The sequence below is a fragment of the Alosa pseudoharengus genome, unplaced genomic scaffold (assembly GCF_046254945.1).
Source record: "Alosa pseudoharengus isolate Yale_2024_CS ecotype anadromous, Long Island Sound unplaced genomic scaffold, YU_APseudo_1.1 YU_APseudo_1.1_scf_11, whole genome shotgun sequence".
Taxonomy (NCBI): domain Eukaryota; kingdom Metazoa; phylum Chordata; class Actinopteri; order Clupeiformes; family Clupeidae; genus Alosa; species Alosa pseudoharengus.
Genome location: NW_027468576.1, coordinates 34075864 through 34101550, shown reverse-complemented (window position 1 = coordinate 34101550; position 25687 = coordinate 34075864). Strand labels below are relative to the sequence as shown.

The 25687-nt window shown below is 42.9% G+C and overlaps 1 protein-coding gene across 4 annotated transcripts in view; it reads left to right on the top strand.

The window, feature by feature from the left end:
- Positions 1-1675: 1675 nt before the first annotated feature.
- The window catches only part of sh3gl1b (SH3-domain GRB2-like 1b), a 28398-nt gene continuing 4386 nt past the window's right edge, over positions 1676-25687 (top strand). Inside the window, exons 1-9 of one of the 4 annotated variants that reach the window (XM_076278984.1) lie at positions 1676-1840; positions 11322-11390; positions 14544-14616; positions 15098-15241; positions 17920-18053; positions 19757-19915; positions 22429-22532; positions 23494-23627; positions 24186-24233. In XM_076278984.1, coding sequence (XP_076135099.1) covers positions 1796-1840; positions 11322-11390; positions 14544-14616; positions 15098-15241; positions 17920-18053; positions 19757-19915; positions 22429-22532; positions 23494-23627; positions 24186-24233 — 910 coding nt within the window. In that variant the 5' untranslated portion in view covers positions 1676-1795. Of the gene's footprint in view, positions 1841-11321; positions 11391-14543; positions 14617-15097; positions 15242-17919; positions 18054-19756; positions 19916-22425; positions 22533-23493; positions 23628-24185; positions 24234-25687 lie in introns of all 4 variants that reach the window. The other 3 variants (XM_076278983.1, XM_076278986.1, XM_076278985.1) reach the window with 3 other exon arrangements.

Here is a 25687-nt window from a genome sequence, read left to right as displayed (position 1 = left end):
ATGTCTCTGTGGTATAGAATGTCCAGAGAAGGTAAATGAATCTAATTAGTGACAGTAATCAAATGGAGTCTTGAGATAGTAAGTAGGGCATTGTATCAGAGAAAAAGACTTGAGGGAGTAAACAGGGGCCCACTGAGTTCTCCCTGCTGTTGGGTTCCTACCCCAGCCTACCTTATTCACCTTTACGGCAGAGTAGTTTCCTTAGAGTTTATGCCATCTCACATACCCAGAGTTAAGCCATCGTCTGAGGCCCTGACATCCTCTCACCATGGCCAAGTTCATGGGTGTTTTCTTTGGGTATAAGGGTCAAGAGATGAGGCAAAAGTGACCTGGCTTTTGAGTGTGTGTGCCCCAAATGCAAGCATACAGAGCTGAAAAACTAATTTTCTTTCTTTTACCAGTATGTTGTGTTCATATATAAAGCCAGACACAACATTTACCCACTGGAAGAACTAAGATAGCCTATGCATTATCTCAGATACCAAATAAGGTCTTATCGGCTATATCATTAAACCCTCCCACTAAATAAAGTTACATGTTTAAGTGTACAGGAATTATTTGCAAATACTGTATACAACATATCATCATCCTCGTGTAAACTTGGATCATGCTTACAAGAGACGAGATTGTTGTGAAAAATAGGTAAATTTTCAGACTAGACGTCTCTCCCCTCTGCATTTACAACGTAAAGAAAGTGCAATACTGCCACCTGCAGGAGAATTTTGAATGAGCTCGATTCCACTTTTCACCAGTTGCCGGTGCTGGAGAGCCACGAATGGTAGCCTATTACCCCGTTTTACTTTGTGATCTCAAAAAAAGCATTTTTAAAGTTTTTTTTTATTTTTATGAAAAACTTGCAAGTGGGGAACTATTAAACTATGACGAAGTATGACAACGACACATGACAAATAGGTATAAAGTAATCTATTGCCCCCCCCCCCCCCCAGCACCTACACTGGGTTTAACTTTTATTATAAGCTTGGCTAGTTAGTGAGAACTATCACACTTGAAGTGACAGAACAAAGGAAGTGTCTGTCAACAGGTGTCTACTGTAATAATTCGGTCTAAATAATCAAAATGTTTAAACAAAATAAAATAAATAATTATAATTATAATTGAAAAGATGTAGATTAAGAAAACGACTCAGCTGATGAACTAAATGAAAAAGGATGAGAGGAACAGAGAAACCAGAAAATCACCATCAAAAGACAGCTGGGGATTTTTAAAATAGTGATAAAGTTTATATCGGAAAGCCAGACCTACATCCTAACAGCTGATCACTGATATATAATCTAAGCTAAACCTACCAAAATAGCCTAAACTTAGTCGAAACTTGGTGAGGCCTTCGGCTCTACACAAATATTATTAGGCTGCAAGCAAATATGTGATGTTTTATGCTTCAAACTACAGTGCATAAGTTCTGACTGTAGAAAAATCTTGCTGTATTTTACTGAAAGTTCTTCAAATCTGATTCATTCACATGAAGAGTGGGCAAAGCAGCAATTTGGTAGATCTGTATGTCAGTGGGATACACTTGCGACGCTTTGGGAAAACGTTTCTTAGTACAATTGCTATTCATACACTATCTGTGATTCCGCTGAGTTCATGCGCATATGGCTACTAGCTCGAAGCCTTCGTAGACAGCGTTAACTAGCTACTAGACGCCGTGTAATGTCTTGCTGGGGAAGCTGTGGACAGCAGTGGCGCAGGAGCTGAAATATATGAGAAAATTAATAACCATTTAATATTTAATTGATTTTATTTTAACACCTAAAGACGTTTGGACGGTCTCAAGATGTCTGTCGCGGGCTTAAAGAAACAGTTTTATAAAGCGAGCCAGGTTTGTTCATAACTTTCTTCATTTCTAAGTTAGTCGGCTGCTAACGTTATCTTGCTAGCTTAGCATAGAACTAGCTTCAGGCTAGTCAAAGTAGATCCGTTAGCCAGCTTCTAGCTTCTACCCTTCCAGAAAAAGCTAACTGCTAACTGTCCATTTTCCCCGATTTTAACAGCCAGTCATATAATAACAACCAACAAGAACCAACTTTAATTGTTGCAAGTTATTCATAATGTCAGTTGAATTGCGTATCTTTTCTCGAGAATTCGATATCATGAAAAGCTTTAGGAAGTTTTAATTGGACATTAAATGACTTCTTTCGCTTTGCACGAACTTGGGCACGACTTGGACAACATTGTTAGTGTACATTTGTATGCCGATAGTTAGTTGCCTAACGTTAATGTTTGAATCTTCCCAGTTTCTTGTTGTACACTTTGTCGTCTATTTAACGAGTTAATTATTTGAAGCATAACTTTTATTTTCAACGAACGGTGTCTCTTGATGAGGGGGGAATAAATAATGCTGTTGTTTTCCAATATAGCGAACGTAAGGAAGCTCCAACTCCAGGGAGAGTTTTACCGAGGACAACCTGCGGTTGCTAGCAGTGTTTTCCCTAATAGTAAATTGAGCTAACGGTATACTGTAACGTTAGAATAATTTTGTGCTACTTATCATTGCTAGCTGCTATCTTGGGGCAGCAATTTTTATGCAGTACTGCAACGCCTCCAATAAGTCTACAGACTTCACCTAACCCACCTCAAATACCTTTTAAACTGAATTTGCCACGTTTGCGGGAAGGGATGATTGCCTCTTGTATGTAACGTTACGGAAAAGGCATCAACGTTTGGTCATATGTTTGTATGGATCGTAGAATTTAATCATTGCAAGAGCCAATGACTGAATGGTATTAAACATTTTGTGCTGTTACAATTAGCAGAAAAGTGTTTTTTTCCCCCCACTGCAGTCCCGAAGGATGTTTCCTTTGATCCAGCACAAGGCTGTGTCTCAAGATCCCTACTTTAAAGAGAGACTGGCTACATTGACCTACATAAACAAAGTGTATGGCAAGCAGTCGATCATTGTCTCTGTTGACTAACAGGTAAATAGCCTGCAACATATCAGGGCCCAGTAATGGAATTAAAGGATTGTATGGCCGCATATTGTCATGTACACTTGCATGTAGGATTTGTGGCGTAATTAGATTCAAGTCAGTGAGACTACACTGCATGTACATTTCCTACTAGTGTGCAAACACAGGGATATTTCCTATTTGCATTTAGCTGATTTATCTTCCCGAGTTGTATGGGATAAGTGAGGGTGTTGAGGATGAGGCAGGGTCTCTCTCTCTCCCCCCTCCCTCCCTCCACCAGTGCTGATCTCAGCAGGAAAGACAGCAGGCTCTCTTGCCCAACTTCCTCTCAGGAACCCATCCAGATTCCAGGGGAGCAGATAAAAAGCAGGGGGGCGCATTGAAAGAAACGTGTCAGTCTGACCGGAGGGGCAGAGAGAGAAAGAGAGAGAGAGAGAGAGAGAGAGAGAGAGAGAGAGAGAGCAGCCGTCAACCGGCAGGGGAAAATGGAGGGCAGAGAGGCGCAGTGAGCGTTCGCCTGTCTGTTTGTGAGCCATACGGATCCTGGCTGGCTCACCGGGTAATTGGGACTGCAGTGCAGCTGTGGGTTGGTGCCAGCATACCATTACAATCAATACTGGAGAGAAAAACAAGTTGTCAGAGCCAGCAAGGCAGACTCCCAAGGAAAGTCGCATTCCTACTCTGACACACAGTTTGTTTGGTCAAGGTTTCCTTTGCCTATCTGAGACAAAATAGGTCGCTTTTGGGACGCAGGAAGTTTTTTTTTTTTTTTTCCTTTCATTAAATTAACTTCTAGATGATATGAATCTAGTTGTAGTAATGAACCACGGTAGTAAGCTTATGAAGTTGAAAACATTCAACAAGCGCACTTGGCTTTTTTTTTCTGCCTGCCCTCTTCCTTTTTCCTCAACCCACCGCCCACACACCCACTCACTCAAATTATGTGCGCAGTCACACATTTCCATATGTTCCCCATTGCACTGTTTGTGCTAGCCTATGTACCCTTTCTCAGTGGGGGCTCATACGAAAGAATGTTCAGGCTGAGACGCAGTTAAGCATTCCGTTGCTGTTTGTGATTTTGTCTTTCATGAATTTCTAGGTCACATATGGTAATGTACCCAGCAAGCGTTTGTGTCATGCCATGGTTGCCATGGTTATGCTACCCATTGGGCTGCTGAGTGCTGCTGGCTTTTTACTTGACCGTCTCGTAAAAGTTATTGCCACTGTTACAACAGGCCCTGCTCTCCCTAACCCCTTTGGAAGGGTTACCCCAACTGACTTGATCACTGCTGGTTTAATTTTTGTTGACTAGCATAATGGCACGATCCATTTGTCCAATCTTAGGAGTAGTAAGTTGTCCGAAAAACAGGAAGTTACGCAAAATTACGCAACGGCATGCCCCCCTAAACTCGTCTGATGACAAGCGATCTCGTACAAGTCAAAGGACCCCCAGTTTACGGCGAGTTCTTACGACAAGGAAGTTACGTCATTTCACAAGTTACGAAATGTCACAAACCGTCAGCATACATGTACAAATGGAACGCACGATTAGTGGAGGCCTGTTCCATAGTTAATAACTTTGGTATGAAGCAGCCTATTTCTAATGAAATGATGTAATGAATGAAGCAATGTGGGTTACTTTCAGCTTGACACAGATGCCTTCCCGTATGTATTGTAAGTGCTTTCGAGGGAGTAGATCTATGGTGTTGAGCAGGAATCTGACTCACTGTCATGCTTGCTCGTTCATTGACTGACCACAATCCCCCTATTCTTCAGCACAGAGCGATTCTGCTCCTGCGTCTCTCCTCCTCTTCAACGTATGCAATGCGTGAGCCTGTGTCACAGTGACTTCATGTCCTTTTCAGTCGGAGTTGAGTCGTGAAAAAAACCCATTCATATGACCAGGCCCTCCTCCACTCCAAAACTCCCTCTTTCTCTCTCCCAGTTGACTTTTGTTAATGTTCACCAAAGTGAACAATGGTCTAATTGGGAAGTCTTTTGACCTATGGCTCACACAGCGGTGATCTCTTCAATATTTTCAGGCTTATTACTTCAGAATGACACAACTCCATGAGGCCTCTCTTAGTCTCTGGCCATATGGCAAAGCAGTTGCATTTGGGTTGGTTTTTTACCTATGACCGCTGAGCTGTTTGTGTATCATGTTTGCCTCGTGCTTGCCTAAGTTTACAACCCTGACTTTATCAAATGGCATGCCACACCCACCCATGAGCTAAAGCCATTTGGATGATATGCTTCAGTTCTCGTGTGTAGAGGGACTGGGAGAGACACAGAAGGAAAGTCTTTAATTATTAATCCCACTTTCCGTGCCTGACTGTTGCTTTCGTCATTGATATACATTATACAAACAGCCATTCTTCGCCCACTGCGGAGTGAAAATCCCCTATGGGTATAGACTGTATCAGACTCATCTCAGTTTGCTCATAATTGAAGATCACAGCCTGTGGCCTAAACATCCCTCCTCATTGCAGCAGCATAAAACAGTGTTTTGAGTACCGGTGAATATACAGCTGGGCTCTTCCTTTGGTCAAGCCCTGCAACTTGGCAGTTGTGACTGTTCGTTTATGCATTTGCGGGAGTGACTCCAATGTTTTGAGTACTGATGTGTGTTTTCTTTAATTTAGTTGTGCAGTGTTGCCGAACCAGCTCAGTGCATTAGATGGAGTTGGTACTAAAATGTTCATTTGTACATTCGGGGGAGTGACCACTCCTGGAGAATGTGCTGGAGAGGCATTATGCTGTCTTTCACAGGAAGGGAAGTGGTTTGCCTTGAACAGAAACCTTCAGAACTGTTATGGTCAGATGGATGACCTAGAAAAAAAGCTTGAGGGGAAAAAAGAAAAGAAAAGAAAAAGTGGAGGGGGGAAAAACATGAAGGGGAAAAAAACTTGCTATAGTGTGTGTGTGTGTGTGTGTGTGTGTGCGCGCGCGTTTATCCTGAGTTCCCCTCCATAAAAGAGGCATGTGTTTTAAATTAACAAATTCGCTGATGTCACTTGAAAAGCATGATGAGTGTTGTCACTGTTCAAACGAACCTTGCCTTGGAGGAGAGAAACCCTTGCAACGGTCAGCATGTGCTGGTTGAAAACTTTATTATGCCCCAAAAAAGCAGCAGAGTCTGGGACGGATCCGGCTTAGATCCGGGTCACATCTGTGAGTCGGCCACTGCTGTTTTTGATGCTCTGTGTGTGTGTGTGTGTGTGTGTGTGTGCGTATACGTATGTGTGTCTGTGAGTGAGTGTGTTGGAGAGAACTGCTCATGGCTTTCACACAAGCCTAGGATTCCCTGAGCGGTTAAGTCATAGCTGTGGCTCTAACGTGTTCAGACAAAACCCCTTATTCCAACTATTAGCAATGCAGTTTGAACCTAAAGGTTACCAAAGGTATGCACAGCACAACCTGCTTCTGTAGGGGTTGCAGTGCACTCAGACTCTTACTCAGACTGTTTGCAGTGGCCACCCAGTGCTTCTGCTAAAACATTTTAGAGGGTTACTTGGAAATAGGAAGCAGTGTTTCCCATACATTGACTTATTTGTGGCGGCCCACCACAATATCAACAATAACCACCACATAAAGATTTTCCAGGTTGTACTAAATTGTGCTTAAATCTGGTTAGCATCTTAACCACGCTGTGCTAATTTGGTAAAAACTGTTGCATTCAAGGTAGTTCTGCAAACCAACCACCACAAATGGAATTCAGTTCTCTGGGAAACACTGTAGGAAGAATGCATTGATCAGATTATGTCAGTACTGCAGAGATGCTTTTGTTGACGTGAAATTGCAGGTAGTGAGTTGAGTGTCTGTACAGACTGTACATATCAGGAAGTACTTGGCCTCAGGGGTGCCGCAGGAGAGAGGAGGGTATACTCTCTTCACACGTCTACAGTGTGAAAAGAGCCCTGGCTTTGGAAGGAAAGGGTTTTTTCCACAGACTGTGGAGTGTGTGTGTGTGTGTGTGTGTGGTTTTTGTGTGTGTGTGTATGTATGTGTTTTTGTGTGTGTATGTGTTTTTGTGTGTATGTTTTTGTGTGTGTGTGTGTGTGTGTGTATGTGTTTTTGTGTGTATGTTTTGTGTGTGTGTGTGTGTGTGTGTGTGTGTGTCTGAATTATAAACTAGGCAAGCTTAGTCCAGAGTAATGGTAGTGCTCCAGCCATGATCTACAGCAGGGCAGATCCTGTGTCTCAGGAGGTGCAACTCTATTGTCCTCAGGTGGGGAAGTTGCCAAACGTAAAGTAATATTCTGGTCTCTGGTCTCCTTTTGGCTGTGTTGTACAAGGTAGCGAGAATGAGAAATGCTCAATTGGTGCTAGTCTCAGATATTTAATATTTTATATTTCTCATGCATAATGTTAGCAGGTGTCGTACTGGTCAAAGATTACCTGCCTTTTAATAGACCCCTGAAAAAAAGCAGCTTAATCGAATTTTAAACCATTTTAAACCAAGTCAATTTTGAATTTAGAAACAGAATTTTTGAATGTCTGGGTCACTCTAGGAAAAGTTATCCAATTTAAATTTGGAAAGACAAGGGCTTTGAGGCTGGAGTTATTTAGGGCTTTCAGACATACGTGTAAGACCGGACGTTCTGTGGATGTTAAACGTTTGGGCCATATATCTGAACAACATAAACGGTCAGCTATGTCTGAACGAAGCAATTGCATGCATAGGCGCACATTTGTGTGTAGTGATCTTGAGCCTTAAAGGAACCGTATGTAATAAATGTATTTCAATTAATCATAAAATGGCCCTGATATGTCACTAGACATCATGTTCATTTCAAATACTTATATCACTGACAACAGTAGTCCGGCCAGGATATTGTCATTTAAAAAGTGAAGTTGCAGCCCTCAACTGATGTTGATGTTGTCATGTTGTGTTTTGGCCTGATGCGCCACCCTCCACCTATCTACTAATCACGAAGTCAGTAGTGTTTCGGCATCCAGGTTGCCAGCTCTGCTAGTCAGGGGGGAGGGGGAGGGGATACACCGCTCTACAGTAATTTGAAAGTGATTGCAGTACCAGTTTTGGCCGCAATCTTACATACTGTTCCTGGCAACACATAGCTGCACCAGGTCAGGGCCCGGTCTGTCCCCGAGTCAGCTGCAGCCAGGTCGTATCAGGCAACCCTCTATCTCACGTCCCTGTGCACACTGACCTTTGGAAGGTGTTTGCATATGGATATGATAGCGAAAGTAATGCTTGATATGATAGCGAAAGTAATGCTTGATGATTCACATCATCTATTTGCCTAGGCATTTGACATCTTAAAATCTGGTTGTTGCATTATTTGATGAAGCTTGTAAAAGTGCTGGTCGCAAGGGGGTTCCAGACAATGGAGGGAGGGGGGGGGAAGACGAGTCTCCCTCACTTTGAGTGCAGTGTACCAAATTCTCTTCTTTTGTGAACAAAGAAGTGGTAGGGAAGCTGTGACAAAGCCAAACGCCCACATTAAAGATGCATCACATACTGTAGCCTAACCCTTTTTCCATGGTAACTTTCTTCATGGTCAACCAGTGGTCTAACCGTCATCATGATGATTGAGGATGTGATAGCTGATGTCGTTGAGGAAGTGATCTAGCTGATGATCTTAGTAATCTAACTGATAGAGATGGTATTACAGTGTGACTTTCAGACATTTTTTACTACTCCTTCTCTCCATTATCCACCCACATAAAGCAATGCTAAAAAAATCATCTTTATGATCACAGCCCGAGTATACACACACTGTTTAAAGCAACACCAAAGAACTTTCCCTCTGTCGCACGCACGCTATTTGTTTATACAGCACCGGCTTTGCAAATAACAATGTCCACAGACAAGGTAGAATATGTTGCATGATTTATGAAAGTACGATGTATTGCGACATCAAACACAAGTCAAATTTGTAGTTTCTTATGTCTCATTCCATCGAACTACAGATCCGCTACCCGATTAGGCAAACTTGCATAGTGCGGTTATAGCCGATAGAGGGCCGCGAAGCGAATGCAGAAGTGCCGTTCACCCTGTTACAAGTTGATGAACCACTGAAACTATTTTGGAAACATTATTTTAAGGTACAAAAAACTCTTTGGTGTTGCTTTAAGCTGTGTTCAGTTCAATACCTCAGCACCTGTCAGAGGGTGACAAATTGCAGGCAGGGCAGGCATATCAGAGGAGTTTGTGTTATCAGCCTCATTGCCTGTGACCTTAGAGCTGCCTCTGTGGCAGGGAATATTTCTCTCCCACTAGGTTGTCTTTACGGCCCTTCAGAAGGCCATTTATCCAGTCTCAACTAATCTGGCAACCAGCTACTGTCTTAAGATGGGAGTGATGGAACTAGTTACTGCCCTGTCAACTTGATTTCACCAGATGTTCACTGCACTATTCCCTAGCCACTTTTACAGTTCAAGCTACAGTCTGCAATTGAGATCCAGGATACTTTTTTGTCAGATTCAGAGAGTTGATCCTCCACAGTTTTCAGCCGATCTGTTCTGAGTGTACACTAGGGGTGTAACGGTTCATGTATTCGTATTGAACCGAAACGGTACGGGCGTCACGGTTCGGTGCATGAATTTACACGGAGAATACACGGTATAAAAATACATACAACTCGTGTGTGGATTAATTAATGTCATGCGCAATTACTGTTAAGTAGCGAGAGTTACGGGAGTTCTTTAGCGACACCTAACGCTAATCTGTAGCCTCGCCTTAGCTCTGAAGCTCTGATTGGCGCCTATGTTTTTTTTGTCAGGTCGTCGGTCGAGTCCGTCAGTCATTAGCAGCACTAAGGTTAGACCCACAAGAGTTAGAGGATCCGCTGGTCTCTTTAAGATCGCAAGTTTAAGAACTTCAGTTACAGTAACGTTAGTACAGACGAAAGAGTGGTGGATAAGATGAAACTGTGTGTCGGCGTTGTTCAGCAGTTGTTGGGTATGTGAGTGGAAAAAATGCTACACATATTCGAAGCCATCACCCAGATGATGTAGGCTACCAATCACTGAAACGAGGGGAAAAAACTTCCCCTGCGCTTCAGCAGCCTTTGGATACACATACAAATAGGGCCAAAACCTATGGCTTAAATTAAATGATTTCGTAATGACAGAAAGCTATGTAAATCGCGTGGTAATTACCTTTATGTTGGGGTAACTTGTAACTTCTCACATGAGGTTCTGGTAGTGTTAAGTGCATAGACAGTAAAATAAAGTGACAACGCTAACCAGGCTAATAAACAAACCATGCTACGGTGAGTTAACGTCAAAGGGCAAAGTCACGTGACTTCTAGTTGTAGTCTGTTTATGAAATGAGAGCAATTTCGTTTTTTTTAAAAAGGCAAAATAGTGTGATATTTTCACAGTTAGTAGGCTAGATTATTACTTTACACACAATAAAAAAAATATTGAGGCAAATTGTAGACCCTTCCATATACAACTAAACACAGATGTTGAAGGTCTTGCTTAAGTGGATTTTTAAAAATCATTTTTCTATGTAATTTGCACTTTCAGAAATAAGAGATGCTGTAGGCCTATTTTCAGTTTTAGAGCTGATTGTCTTATTTTGTTTACAAGTTACAGATGGAGTCTGGGTACTTATTGTACTTATTGTACTGTTTAGCCTACATCTTACACACTTCAGGCTGTTGCAGATAGCTCAGGGAAGAGACTGTATGACACTAGGTGGTACAGCCTGAGACATGTACAAAAAAAAATGCTTTCTGCATTTTTGTTTTGCTTTTCCCTCCACTGTACCGAACTCGTACCGAACCGTGATGTCCGAACCGAGGTATGAACCGAACCGTGACTTCTGTGTACCGTTACACCCCTAGTGTACACTCACCAGAGAAATCTAGTGTTCTACATAGTTGGCTCTGTGAATAGGAAATAAACACCATGGTCCGATCAGAGCCATAATCAATTCCAGCCAAACAACATGTTACCGGAGGACCATGGAAGGGAGGGTGTAATTTGATTGGCTGTTGTGCTCAAACTTTTCAACAACTTTTTTGCTAGAATTGGGGACTCTGCCTTTAAAATGTGTCAAACTGCTTTTAGCCAGCCCTTAATTCTGCCGTTGTAAACGTTGCCCCTTAGGTCTTTTTCTCTCGCTCTGTCTGTTTGATTGAATAAGTGCCGGTTGTTTGGTGACCGATGCCACAGTTTAATGACCCTTTGTCGCCGTTCCAAGCTGTTAGCTGAATTATGAGGCGCATCATCTGAAAAAAGGCACCAACACAGAAGCAAGAAATGCACCCTGATTGCAGCTCTGCTTGTGCAGCCGGCTGGTTGTTGTGTTTGTCCGTGTGGGAGTGGGACTGTCGAGTGCCAAGTCATGGCAGCTCTGCCCATAGCAAAGCGTGTCTCACCCCCTCGCTCTCCCCCTTCTGTCTCTGTCTCCCTGCACAGATGGTGAGTGAGAAGGTCGGCGGCGCCGAGGGAACCAAACTGGACGAAGACTTCAAAGACTTGGAACGGGTGAGTAACATCCCTCATGGACGACAGTTACCGTCATTGGCCAGTCACAAGCAGCCCTTCCCCCCCCCCCCCCCCTTTTTTATGTGTGTGTGTTCTGTTTGTGTGTGTGTGTGCACACGCTGTGGCAGTTATTTACTGAACTCGGAGTACACTAACCTGCCAGCTATTGCAGATAGATAGCTGCTCCAAAAGCACATTACATGCACAGTAACACAAAATGCCTTTTGTTTTGTTTGTGCTTTTTGACAAGGAAGCTGGGAGAGACTTCCTTTCTGCCTTTATTTGAATAAGCACTGAAAAGGCCTCAGTAGCGCTTGATAGTGTGGTCACTTAGTCATCTTAGTAATTGTTTGTGTCCTGATGCACAAAGTGATAAGTTAGCTATCCTGCTGAATCATATCTCTGTAATGAGTCACCCAGTGTTTTAGCATTATCACCCCATGGTCCCACAGACAAAAGCTGCTGCTAGCGTGCGTGCTAATAAGCCCTGATGAAATTCTCATTGATCCCTGTGCCGCTACCATGCTAATTACCACTTCAGTCTGATGTGCTAACCTCACATGGAATCTCACAGCACTGTGGCCACGAGCAGCAGCTTTTCGCATTGCCAGCAATTCGCTTGTTGACACCAAAAAATTTGAATTATTTAAACTTTGTAGCCAGTACTCATTTCGCCTGTAAACGCTGAATTACATCATCAATCCATGGGGTCTCGTGGCTGGTCTCTCGCAATCTGAATGGGGCTTTCGACTTTACGCTCTGAGCTGACCGTGTCTAATGCAGTCATAATGAAAATGGTTTATCAGGAACCCCTCACCCCACCCAGCCCCACGCCTCCTGCCAACCGCACCATATCAGCACGTCGTGCCGCACATTTGTTGCTCGATTGTCGCCAGGCTTGATGCTGAGGCTACTGAGAGGCGCTCTGCTAGCTCTCACACTTTGCACTCTCCATGATGTTATCAGTACTGTGTGGTGGAACATATGTGTTTGTGTGTGTGTGTGTGTGTGAGAGAGAGAGAATAGCAGTCATGTCAGAGTGTGGTCTTCACACCTCCCACCTGGTCTTGCCACTCTGTGCCGTTGACAGGGCTGGTGGTGTGTACAGCATGTTCCCTGGCCTTTCTGCCTGCAGGAGTAACCAAGCCCCTCTGGTCGCTCTCTCTCTCTCTCTCTCTCTCTCTCTCTCTCTCTCTCTCTCTCTCTCTCTCTCTCACACACACTCACTCACTCACTCACACTCTCTCTCTCTCTCTCTCTCTCTCTCACCTCACTCTCTCTCTCACTTCTCTCTCTCTCACCTCACTCTCTCTCTCACCTCACTCTCTCTCTCGCTCTCTCACTCTCTCGCTCTCTCACTCTCTCTCTCTCACTTTACTCTCTCACTTCACTCTCTCACTCACTCACTCTCTCACTCACTCACTCACTCACTCACTCAAATTCAAATTCAAATATGCTTTATTGGCACGACAAACCATATGATGCATTGCCAAAGCGTTCACAGGAATAATAATAATTAAAGAAAATACAAATACAAAATGATATAAACATGTACAAACATTACAAACATTGTTACACTTCGTCACACACACACACACACACAGCACGTCACAACCATACAAGACCATTGTCTGTACACGTGCATAGGAGAACCAAGACAGGACAAAACAAAACAAAACAAACAGGAGACATGGTGTAACAGACTGGGGCTGGGGAGCAGTGTTCTGTTGGAAGGGTGGAGGTAGTGGGGTGATTATCTTAAGTAATGCCCTCACTTAAGTAATGCCTTCACTTCACTCACTCTCTCTCTCACTTCTCTCTCTCTCTCACTTCTCTCTCTCTCTCATTCACTCTCTCTCTCTCACTTCACTCTCTCTCTCTCTCCACTCTCTCTCTCTCACTTCACTCTCTCTCTCTCTCCACTCTCTCTCTCTCACTTCACTTCTCTCTCTCTCTCACTTCACTCTCTCTCTCTCATTCACTCTCTCTCTCTCACTTCACTCTCTCTCTCTCTCCACTCTCTCTCTCACTTCACTCTCTCTCTCTCTCCACTCTCTCGCTCTCTCTCTCACCCGCTCTCTCGCTCACTTTACTCTCTCTCTCTCTTTCTCTCTCTCTCTTTCTCTCTCTCGCACTCTCTCTCTCTTGCTCTCTCTCTCTGCTCTCAAATTCAAGTCACACTTTAAGCTCACTGTAAACTGGGTCAGACAGGTCATGAAGTCTAAAGTCAAGTTTAAAACCTTACAATGCCCCTATATGGCATCTCCTGTTTTTGTTTTTCTCTTTATGACGGGGCTGTGTGTGATTAGATCTTGCCATCTGCTCCACTTCTGAATCTTTCACCAGATCACTGTTCCATGCACCCCACACTATATCTGTTCCACAACATGCTATCACCAAGAGAAAGAGAAGAGAAACAATCTAAGCTAAGCTAAGCTAAACGGCTGCTAGCCCTTGTGTGACCGCATTCAGGCATGTCATGAATGTAGGCCCTGTCCAGGAAAAGTTTAACCTAAATCTAGCATGGCTGCAGATGTGCTGGTGCTGGTGTCTCTGCACAGGGCAGGGTGGGGAGAGAGAGTAGTGACAGGCTGTTTTCTCATTCCCCTTCCCCCCTTCCTAAAGTTTACTCTGTGGGCCGCTCAGCAGGTCGTTAGCATTTTTTCCTCTTTTTGGAAAAAAAAAGAAAAAATCTGACAAAATGCTCATTCCTTACGATTATGTAATAAAAAAAATAATATTCATCACTTTTAAGGACTCAAGACATCATAAAGTGACACCCTATCTGGGCTCCTCATGGTGTTGATTTATTTGAATGATTTATTATTTTTGAGAGGTATGTACCCGCAGTGTGGAAGTTTCTCCACTCTTGGGTTCGTTAGAACTATAAATCTCACACAGTGCATCTCGGCCTCAACAGTTACTGTCCTAAATATGCTAAAGTTTGCATGGCCTCACAAGAGAAATAGATGTCTCAAAAAGATGTTCGTATCATAACACGATAATAGATGCTGTATTTGTTTGTCAAAAAGACTATCCATAATGCTGTTGCTGGTCACCATGGTGACGTTGTTGTCCTCTGTGTCCTTGTGCAGTGTTAGTGGTGGTCCTTGTCCAGTTGATGTAATCTCCTTCACCGCCTGTGTTTTGTAGAAAGCAGATGTGACCAGCAAAGCAGTGGTGGAGGTCATCTCCAAAACCTCTGAGTACCTGCAGCCCAACCCAGGTAAGACTCCCCAGCAGCAGGCTCAGAGAGCAGCTCCCTGTTGGGACACCAATGTCCTAGACTGGGTACCAGAGAAGGATGGAATGAATGCATTCAGTATTCTTGCCTGTATTGGTCTTCCTATTTTATTGGACTACATACAATAAGCACATTTTGTGCCTGCCTATTTATTTACTTAATGTTTTTTTTTTTTTTTTAATCTGTGGAGCAGTACTATGGAGGAGAAAAATACATCCCCATCAAATAGTTTACTTTATCCTCTGTGGTTTTGTCACAGAAACGGTGTCGCTCTGAGTAGGAATGTCCATTCAACTAGCTTGGACTCAATATTTGGGCCAGATTAGCTGCAGATGGGACCTCAGATTGTTCCAGCGTGCTGTCAGGGGATGAAAGTTCATGTCCTGTGACTCAGGCCACTGTTGCATTCTCCTCACTCTATAACCTCTCTCTGTGTGTGTGTGTGTGGGGGTTAACTCCACAGCGTCCCGGGCCAAGTTGTCCATGCTGAACACCATGTCAAAGATCCGTGGGCAGGTGAAAAGCCCGGGCTACCCCCAGGCAGAGGGCTTGCTAGGGGAGTGCATGGTCAAGTATGGACGCGACCTTGGAGATGAAACCAACTTTGGTACGTTCAAGCTGTGTGTGTGTGTGTGTGTGTGTGTGCGCGGATGTACGTGCGAGCGTGCATGTATTTTGCAGGGTTCCCACGGTCCTTCACATCCATGGTTAGTGCATTTGAGAAATATGAATCCTTTGAAGGTTTTTGAAAACCAACATGAATACACATAGTTTTATTGAATGTGCTTGAAATGAATGTCTATATTCTGCAAGAGACCATCGCTATAACACAACACAGTTTTAAGAAATGTTAAGAAGTGTGCACCACTCTCTGTTTCGTTGTTGTCTGTGAGCTTCTGTGAAGCCGGATCATTTCAATTGTAAAATCTATTGTTGTAACAGTAATTAACCTTGACCTGCGTCTCAAACTATGGTGTGTTGAATCCTTGAATTTTAGGAATTGGGTCTGGAAAGTTCTTGTAAAGTTCTTGAATTTTATCTTTAATAAACTGTGGGAACCCCTCACTAGGTGTATGTGTGTTCAGCCAAGTACAGCCACCGATATAGCAATGGAACCAACATTTATGAGTCAAAGTTCGGATAATGCCACCTAAACATTTTTGTGAATGGTCATATAATTATGACGAGGTAATTATATATTCATGAAGATCTACTTTTAATCTTAATTTAATCTCACTTATATCGACACATTATTTATAACTTGCCTTTAGCAGTTAGTTGTATCAGTTTCAGCGCTGTGCCATGCCATGTATTTTCCTGCTCTTTGGTCCTTTGCAAATTACACTCCTGGTGAAATCAAGCTGAAATGTATATTTATGGAGGTGTTACTGCATAGTTTAAAACTTTGAATGAGGAAAAAGGTTTTGGGCTGTAGGACTCGTATGTAACGAGGCAAGCTAATGATTTTCACCCTCCTCAACTTAGAACATGACAAGGTCAATTTTCCATACGTTATAAAATATGGGGGGAAAAAATCACATCTGGCCTTGAATTATTATACTACTAAATGATGCCTAAAGGCTAATTTAATCGCTGGTCTATAGCTCGTTCTCCTGAAGATTTCTGTCATAGTTGTTTGTTCCACTGTAGTGCTTACACTGTTTGTCCATTCTTTTTTCTTTCTTCTTTTTTTCCTTTTTCTTCTTTAAATTTACATTGTTTTGATACTTTTGTTGTGGCTCTTATTATGTTATGTTATGTTACTTTTTTAGGTGGAGGCCTCATATAAGCCAGTCTGGGCTTACTGCCTCTTCCTGCACTGATTTCTTTTCTTTGTTTCTTCTTTGACTCTGTCTTTTTACAAGTGCTAAATAAAATGTAAAAAAATATAAAAAAAGGATAGAATGTAGGCCGCAGCCTGTGATTAGATAAAAAGAATACCATGGCTTTTCTCTTATTGGAAATGTGGTCTGTAATGGTCCTGTGTACGTGTGTTTGTATATGGGTGTGTGTTGTAAGAGAAGCCGATAAGGGTCTTAAGTGTTTTGCTAAATGTCGTACTTTGTGCTCTTCATCTTATGATTATTTTAACCCTTAGAACCCGATTGACGCAAAGTGCGTCAAAAAACACACCCTTTCTTCTCTGTTCTTCTTCTCCAAAACTGTTCATCACAGCGAGATAAAACCTTTATTGCGTGACAGAGCAGAAGTGGGGCTTTCCAACGAGACTAAACACTTGTCTGTACAATCAAGTATGAAAATAAAAAAAAATCATGAAATTAAATCCAATTGCATCATATTTACAGTCTATACTTCTCTGCGTTCACCTGCGCACCCATTACTCTCGTTTGAATTACTTGCGAACCCGTGATCGCATCGATATGTTTATCGATCTTTCTGGCTTATAAAAACAGACGAAGTGACTGCAAAATAATAACGTCATGTACACAAACCAACGCTGCACACCCATTACTCTCGTTTGAATTACTCGCGGACCCGTGATCGGATAGATATGCCACGCATGTCAGATGAAAGAGGACACTCAGAGCTATCATTTTGTCTGTTCTTGTGGCAAAGCATGTTTATAATCCAACGCTATCGTGTGATTCTCTATGGCAAAGCATGTTCATAATCCGGTTTTGAGATCCTAGCAAATTCCTGCATGGAATCCAATTCAAGGCTCACATTGCATCCCAATTAGTTCAACAAAGAAACACCTTTTTTGCCTACTTTGTTCATGGCAATCCATTAAAAAGTTGAGAATCATTATGAGTGCATACACCAGGCAAGCAGGCTAACACGCAACCTCGGGTCAAGTCAGGTCAGATCAGTTCGTGTCACAGATATGAAGCTAACATAACTAAATAAAAAATGGCATTTATTTCCGTAAATCACACACCACATATTTCTGTAAATTGCTCAGCCCCAGAGTATCCCTCCAACATGGCAATTATATTGCCCGATTCAGGACAGTCTGCCCTACACACACATGAAATGCATGTAGAGCTATGAGCTTGCTGTGGTGAGATACATGTCGAAATATAAGAATTTTTATAATACGCTTTTTATATTTTAATTCTTTAAAAATCTAAATAAAATCAATGCTAGTACTAATACATGAAATGATGGCAGTGAAAATGTCCTAAAAAAAGCTTAGGATTCTAAGGGTTAAGCACACTGTGTGTGTGTGTTCTAGTACTAGTACGATAAAGCTGTACTGTGCTAGTATGATAAAGCTGTGTATGGACTGAGTAATCTGACTTATACGTCCTGTCTGTGCTTTAGGTGGTGCTCTTGTAGATGCTGGGGAAACTATGAAGAGGCTTGCTGAGGTCAAGGACTCCCTTGATATCGATGTCAAACAGAACTTCATAGATCCCCTGCAAGGCCTGTACGACAAAGACATTAGAGAAATACAGGTACACACACACACACACACACACACACACACACACACGTTCACAGACGCACATGCATTCAAACACTCACCTATCACCTATTGTGTACACAGTGGCAAGCATAGCATTCTTTTTATTTCAGGAGAGATCAGCTTTGCATGTTATTGTTCCTGGCTACTGATAAACTTAAGGTGGACTGTCTTTCTGGAGATTGCTGAGAACTTTGTAGTTCAGGTAGACAAGCCTAGGCACAAGTCAGTTTGAAAGTGTTTTCAAAAGTGTGTGAAAACAGATCATGTTGTGGTGTCTTTTACTGATACTCTCCACCCTATTGTTTACTTCCTGTCCTTTAAGAAATCTACAGTAATTTCCTTTGTATTAGCATTGTGTATAAACAGCAGGACAGTGTTTTATGCAAGGAAAAAAACAAAAACAGAACCATATTAATGCCATATTAACTGCCCCCGTGTATTAACCTCATAGCTGAAGAAATTTTGCAAAATCAATTTGTAAACCGCGGCTAATAGTTTGAAAATTACGGTGGTCATGCTTGCCTCTCTCCTCACCCACTGTTTACAGCGGAAGCAGGGTGGCTGAAGTTAGATGATGGATAGATAGATAGATACTTTATTGATCCCCAAGGGGAAATTCAAGAAGTTAGGGTATTGTGGCTGTGCCATTTGCTATCGGCTCTTGTCTAACTCAGTGTAGCTGTTCAGCTCTGCATGCAGTAGCCAGCAACACAGTGGGTTTTTTCAGTCTATTTTTTGCTGTTAGTCACAAGCGTCACGCCTTAAACGTCATGACGTTAAGTTGCTTGTGTGTCTCCACAGAAGTTGCCTTTGAGTCACAACCAGCAACAATGGAAAGTCAAAGCAGTCATGTCACCATGAATTCATGTAGCAGGTTTAGCAGAACCAACTTCAAGCACTGTGCTGCTATTCAGTACACTAGCGTCAGTGTGGTTGCTCCAAGTGTGTCAATATGCCACAGGCAGTAAGCAATGTGCAACATCAGCCCAGGAGGATCTTGCACACCATCAGATAACTACTGTTGAGAATAGTAGATTTTTATTGCATCAAACAAAAAGGAAAGAGTGCAGAGTGCTATTACCAAGTGAGTTATAAACCCTGTTGTTTTCTGAGTCTCAATTGAATGATATATGTTTCTAAAACTGATAGTTCCGGTCCTTGATTGTGATTGGCTGAATCACGTTCGATGCCGTTGTAAAATCCAGCACAAACATACACCTTGACCGCATTCTGTTTACTGCACTACCATAACTTGATACAAAAGTTAAAGTAGCTGCGTCTCGATGTTGCTTGGCAACCATTCAGATAGTGGAAATATATTTCTTGGCGGAAGAATGATTATCTAGGAATGACTCGTTATATTTCTAGTTGCTGTACCTTTACTTTATGAAACTTTGCCAGGTATTTATAGTAACAGTTTTAGAAAAGCAATAAGCCGCTCGAGTCCGTAGGTTATGCTGATTCTACAACAGCCGCTAGCTCATCGTGCCTAACAACGTCCCTTAGCTGTTGTAGAATCAGCATAACCTACGGCCTCTTGGGGCTTATTGCTTAATTAAGGTACGCTACTCATTTTGTCTTACAGTCAGGAATGGACAGAAGACACAAAGTCCCTCAGGGTAGAGATGTAAATGTGTATTGTAAAGTATTGTAAAGGTGTCATGTATGTAAAGTGTTTGCCCTGGCTTCCAGCATCACCTGAAGAAGCTGGAGGGCCGTCGCCTGGACTACGACTACAAGAAGAAGCGGCAGGGCAAGATCCCGGACGAGGAGGTGAAGCAGGCGCTGGAGAAGTTCCACGAGTCCAAGGAGGTGGCCGAGATCAGCATGTACAATCTGCTGGAGACCGATGTGAGTCCCTGAGCTCTGCCTGTGGGCGAGGGAGGGAAGGGCTGGCTGGGTTGGGCTTGACTTTCTTTCTGTTTTCTTCGTCTTCTTCCTCCTTTTTTCCTTTTCTTTATTCTCTTGTTTCTTATCCTCTGTCTTAGTCTTCTTCCTCCTTCTCATCCTGGTCGTCGTCCTCCTCCTTCTCTTCTTCCTGTTCCTCCTCCTTTCTCTTCCTCCTCAATGTTGTTCTGCTGATGGATTACGGTGCCATCTGCTGTAGGGATCTTTTCCTTGTACCCTACAGATATTGTAGGACGGATGTGCCCTACAGATTACACGGATGTAGTCATCTTACCGTGACCTGACTATCAAATATTGAACAATGGGATAACGTTTCATCATCACCTTTTATTGATCCCTGACATGTTGATATTGATGAAATACAGAGATGTAGCCTACCGACACGCGTCCCTTTCCTACCGGGTGGCAGTAAACAAAGCGCTATATAAGGGATAACGGCCGCCGAGGTGTCCTGTTATACGGAATTAATAGACGAGGGCGAGGGGCAAAGAACTCCTCGACGCGCAGCGGAGTTGCCTCCGCCCGAGTCCATTAATTCCGTATAACAGGACACCTCAAGGTCGTTATCCCGCTTATCACCCAGTTGCCACTATAGACAGTAGTCATGCCTTTATAGCATTCAAAGGAAACAAGCGGTTCCGTTTAAAAAGAAGCCAACTTTCTTTGGCCCTCTAACAGCGATTGGGAAAATAAGTCCCGACAGGGCGAACCGGAGCCCGACGCCCATCGAAGGGGTCTTGTTCCGCCCTGAAGGGACTTATATTCCCAATAATGACCGGCGTTCTATACATAATCCCTTGCTTATACGTTGTTCGAAAAATCTTAAAGGTTGTATCAGCGATAGCGGGGATACGTCCGTTCTGTTGATGTTCAAACAAAACAGAGCGCTAGCTCGCTACTCCCTCCCCCTCCCTCCCGTGCAATTACAGTTTTTTCTGAATGCTTAAACACATTTTTTGTAACTATGGCTTTTTTTGCAAAACTCTACACACAAATGGCAAAACCACTCACTGAGTTCGCAAAACTAAAAGCACAAACACTGCTTTGCACTCAGTTTGCAATTTTGTAACACACACTTTGCACAACTGTAGGCACAATGGCTATTATTTACACTATTTTGCCAACTTTCTGGCACACTTTCTCATGTGAAAACTGTTTTAGATAATTAGTTCACTTTGCAATCAGCCTAAGCACTATAAATAAGCCACAGGTAATGTACAATGGGTACAATGGAGTGAGCAGGAAGAGTGAAAAGAGAAAGAAATAGCCCTTTTACAGACAAAAAAACAGTCTACATGTGGGGATATTATCATGTCAGGTCTGGATACGTCATTCCAGAATATATTTTTCCCGGTGCCTTGGACTAGGACATTGCATGTGATGTAGACAGAATTTTGAGAGAGACGACCCGATGTAGACTGATTTGTTTTGTCTCAGTGATATGCTATTTTGTGTTTTGACACTTGTGTTTGTTTTGATGTGTGTAAATAAACACTACAGTAATACTTGAAGTTTGGATCCCTGTATGTTTACAGAACTATGACAAAAGTATGACCTCAAACTGACATAGTCTACCTTGTGCACAGAGAAAGCAAAAGCCAGATGTGTTTTTTATTCATACCATCAGTGTGTAGTTGGCACATTGTGTGCTTACTATTGTGATGGCTTGTGTTTACTGTTAGATACGAAAACACCATTTTTACGAAGGTGTGAAGAGTTAAGCAAGGTGTGTTAGCTTTTGCAAGAGAACTACAATGTTTTGCTGACGGGTGAGAGGTTTTGCCATTTGTGTGTAGAGTTTTGCAAAAAAAGCCATAGTTACAAAAAATGTGCTTAAGCAATCAGAAAAAACTGTAAAACTCTCCTAAACGCGCATCTCGTCGGTTATTGGTTGAAACACTTTATTTTGCCTTTGAGTGGGTTGCCAACCCTTGTTGGAAGCAATTGTTTTTGTGTACAGATCTCGGAGCCAAGGCTGCCTACAGAGATGCGTTTTTTTGACGGCCTGCTTATGGGCCAGACAGCTAGCGGATCATTAGGAAAGATTAGATGAATGTGATAATTTATGTTTGGGCCTGAAATCGCTAATACAACCTTTAGTAATCAAACCTCTCTGTTGTCCATTGATCTCCCCTTTGTATGGAAAGTGTTTGTGTTTTTCTCAATGTTTTATTTTGCACTGCCTGTATGAGAGTGATGTTGCACAGTAAGGAAGTTGGGACCTTGGTTGAGATTACTTAATTGGGGTTAACCATTAGCCAGTCAGTGCTCAGATTACTTAATAGTCTATATGTGAAGGTGCATATGTGTGTGTCCACAGGGAAGTTTTGTGTGCCCACTGTGTTGCCTATTTGTGTAATGAGATGTTTCGTAACTGTGTGTGTGTGTGTTTGTGTGTGTGTGTGCGTGTGCGTGTGTGTGCACGCGTGTTTGTATCTGTGTGTGGTCGTCAGCAGATCGAGCAGGTGAGCCAGCTATCCTCCCTGGTGGAGTCTCAGCTGCAGTATCACCGGCAGGCTGTGCAGATCCTGGACGAACTATCAGAGAAACTCAAAGAAAGGTGTGTGCGTGTGTGTCTGTCGGTCAGTCTGTCTGTCTGTCTGTGTGTTGTTATCTTGTTATCTGCACAGTTATTGCTTGGTTCATGTGGGTAATCCCAGAATAGTGTTTTGCATTACAGGGTGGCCGCGGGTCCTTAAAGTCTTAAAAAGTCTTATATCACTTTTCCTAAAAATAAGGCATTAAAAAGTATTAAATTGTCTTAAATTCAGATTGGATGGGTCTTGTGAAGTACTGTAGGCCTAACGGCAATATAGCCACTTAGGCCTACATCAGCGTTTCTCAAACTACAAGGACTGCTGGTCCGCGGAGCCTAATTATGCCCGGTCCTTCTGTCACTCGTCTGCTAATTTGCTGAGCAATTGATCAAGAAACCGCAGACTGACAGAAAACAAGAAAACAAACGTTTCGGCAATCAGGAAGAAATACTTGATAATTTGGTGTCATCAAACATAGTCATACAATTATGTGGGTGTATGAGCCTTCATTTAATGCATACGTGTGCACGAGAAACTGAAACCAATCGATAACGTTGCTCCGCTTCAACCCGTTGGGCGGCTAAGAGGTAACGACATTTAAACGAACGATTCTTGCAACGAGGTCAAATAATTGAAAACTGATTGTCATTTTACCATAGGCCTACTGTTCATTTTGAACAGACATCAGTGTGTGAACTTGGAAAGAGTACTGTATATTTCCACTTTTCCATCGTAAGTTTGGTCTTAAATTTCACTTAGAAGTGGTATTAAAAGGTCTTAAAAAGTCTTAAATTTCACTTGTTTATACCTGTAGACATCCTGTATTACCTCAGCATTTACGGTACTTTTCTTTCCTATATGAATCTTACCGCCATCCAGCATTGCTTAGCCTACTGTACCTTTGACTGCAATTATTCCTAACTGGCACATCATCTGTGTTTGTTGTCTAAGTGAAATGAAAGCTGACGCTTTTCCCCTCTCCAGGATAAGTGAGGCACAGACCCGCCCCCGCAGGGAATACATCCCCAAGCCCAAGCCAGTCTTTGACTTCCCGGAACCGGACCAATCAAACGGCGGCTTTACGCCATCTGTAGCTCCTCCTCCTTCCCGCAACTCAGGTGAGACACACACAGATTCAGGAAACGGGCAGTAAAGGACGTCCGGGAGGGGTGGGGGGGGGGATCCAAGTCCGAGTCACTGTTCTCTTTATTTGTCCTTCTGACCTCCAGCAGGACTGCGAGAAAAAAAGAGGCACATTGTGCTTTGTTCCTCTTACCATGAGCTGGTGGCAGGGTGTGACGAGACTGCCTGGCTTTGTGTGTCTGTGTGTGTATTTGAGAGAGAGAGAGAGAGTGAGTGAGTCGATGTGTGTGAGTTTGTCTGAGTGCGTAGTACACATGCTCATGTGTGGAATAGAGGGAAGGAGTGTGTGTGTGTGTGTGTGTGTGTGTGTGTGTGTGTGTGTCTGTCAGTGAGAGAGTGTGTGTGTGTGTCAGTGAGTGTGAGAGATTGAGTGAGAGTGAGCGAGGGAGTTCCTGTGTATGTGGCGAGTGAGTGAATGAATGAGTGTGTCAGACCGAAAGAGAATGGGCGGGTCAAAGGATGCAGCTGCCCGCTGCTGCCCTCCTCTCCACTGATCTCACTCTGTGTTTTCTCCTGTGCTCTGATCTCATCAGACCCTTACCTCCAGTTTGGCCAAGTGTCAACACGGAAACCCAGGCCGCGTGAGTCAAAGCCAGAGCGCTTTCGTTTGTGTGTGTGAACAAGCGAGCGCACATGTGTCACCGGACTGCCACACACTTTTTTTTGTCATACGTTACACTTTTAAAAATAAGAACACATGGGGACCGGGGGGAGCTTCCAATTTTTATTCATGGAGAAATCGGGTTATCCAATCAACTTGATTGATCAGTGTTGATTTAAAGCTATTCTGGGGTGGTGGGAAGCATGATCATCTGATTTAATTTGGGAACTCTAACAGAAAGCCCTGGTCAGTTCATCTCAGCGCCTGCAGCTGATTGCATCCAGCCGTCGTAATGGGTTTGCACTGGGGAAGTAATCATGCCGTCGGAAAATGAGTATTGGCATAGTGGTTTGGTGGCACAGTGGTTTAAAACAAACACACACACACACACACACACACACTTTATGTGACCTACTTCATTTTTAATCTCTCGGTTTGCCTAGAGAGGTAAATTGCTAGTACCATCATATCACTTTCTGTTAAGGGCGTCCGTAGGTACTGAAAGAAACAAGGGGGACGTCCCATGTAAGTGGAAACGTGCTCGTCTCCCACCATGCCACACACACCAGGAAGCTCAGACATTGTTATTTGGAGGAAAGTGAGTTAAAGATTTACGAGGCGGACTGGGGAAAAAGGTTAATTCTGCTCCATGCTGGAGGGCATCTCGTGCAATGCCCAGTGTTGGAAGGTCAGTTTGCAGCACTCCGCTTTTGGCAGACAGTATTGTAAACATCATGAGGGCCCTCTCATACTCAGTCATCCAGTCATTATCAGTACAGTAGGCATGCTTATGATGTACTCTGCTCATGCAGGTAGGACGCAGAATAGGTCTGCAACCAGAAATTGACTAATTAATTAGTGGTTGACCATTAAATGAATTGGCAACTATTTTGATAATCGATGAATCCGTTTGTGTTATTTTTAAGAAAATGCATCAAAATTCATTAATTGTAACTTCTTAAATTTGAATATTTTCAGCTTTACCTATTCCTCTAAGATGGTGAACTAAATATCTTTGGGCTTTGGAAAACAATGATAAACATTTTTTCACCATTTTCTGGCATTTTATCGGTCAAGATTCAATTGATTAATCGAGAAAATAATTAGTATGTTCATCAACTCTGAAAATGATTGTTAGTTGCAGCCCTAGTGAGAGGTCAAGTTGGTTTTTTGGTTTTTGGAGTTTTATTCAAAGCTTAGTTCACCAAACAGAATGAACGTTATATTCCGCTCTGCGGTCTGACGTTTTTCGCTGCTCTGAAAAATCAGAGCAATGGCTACAAGAAATAGTGCGAGAAGAAATGGTTACACTTTACTAAACTGCCTGAAAGCTAATGTAAGCTGACCCTTTGCTCTCTGTCCCTTTGTCCAGTGTGTGGAGGATGCGGTGTAAAAGGCCCCTCCTTGGTGTTTCACCCATTTACGGTTTCCCAG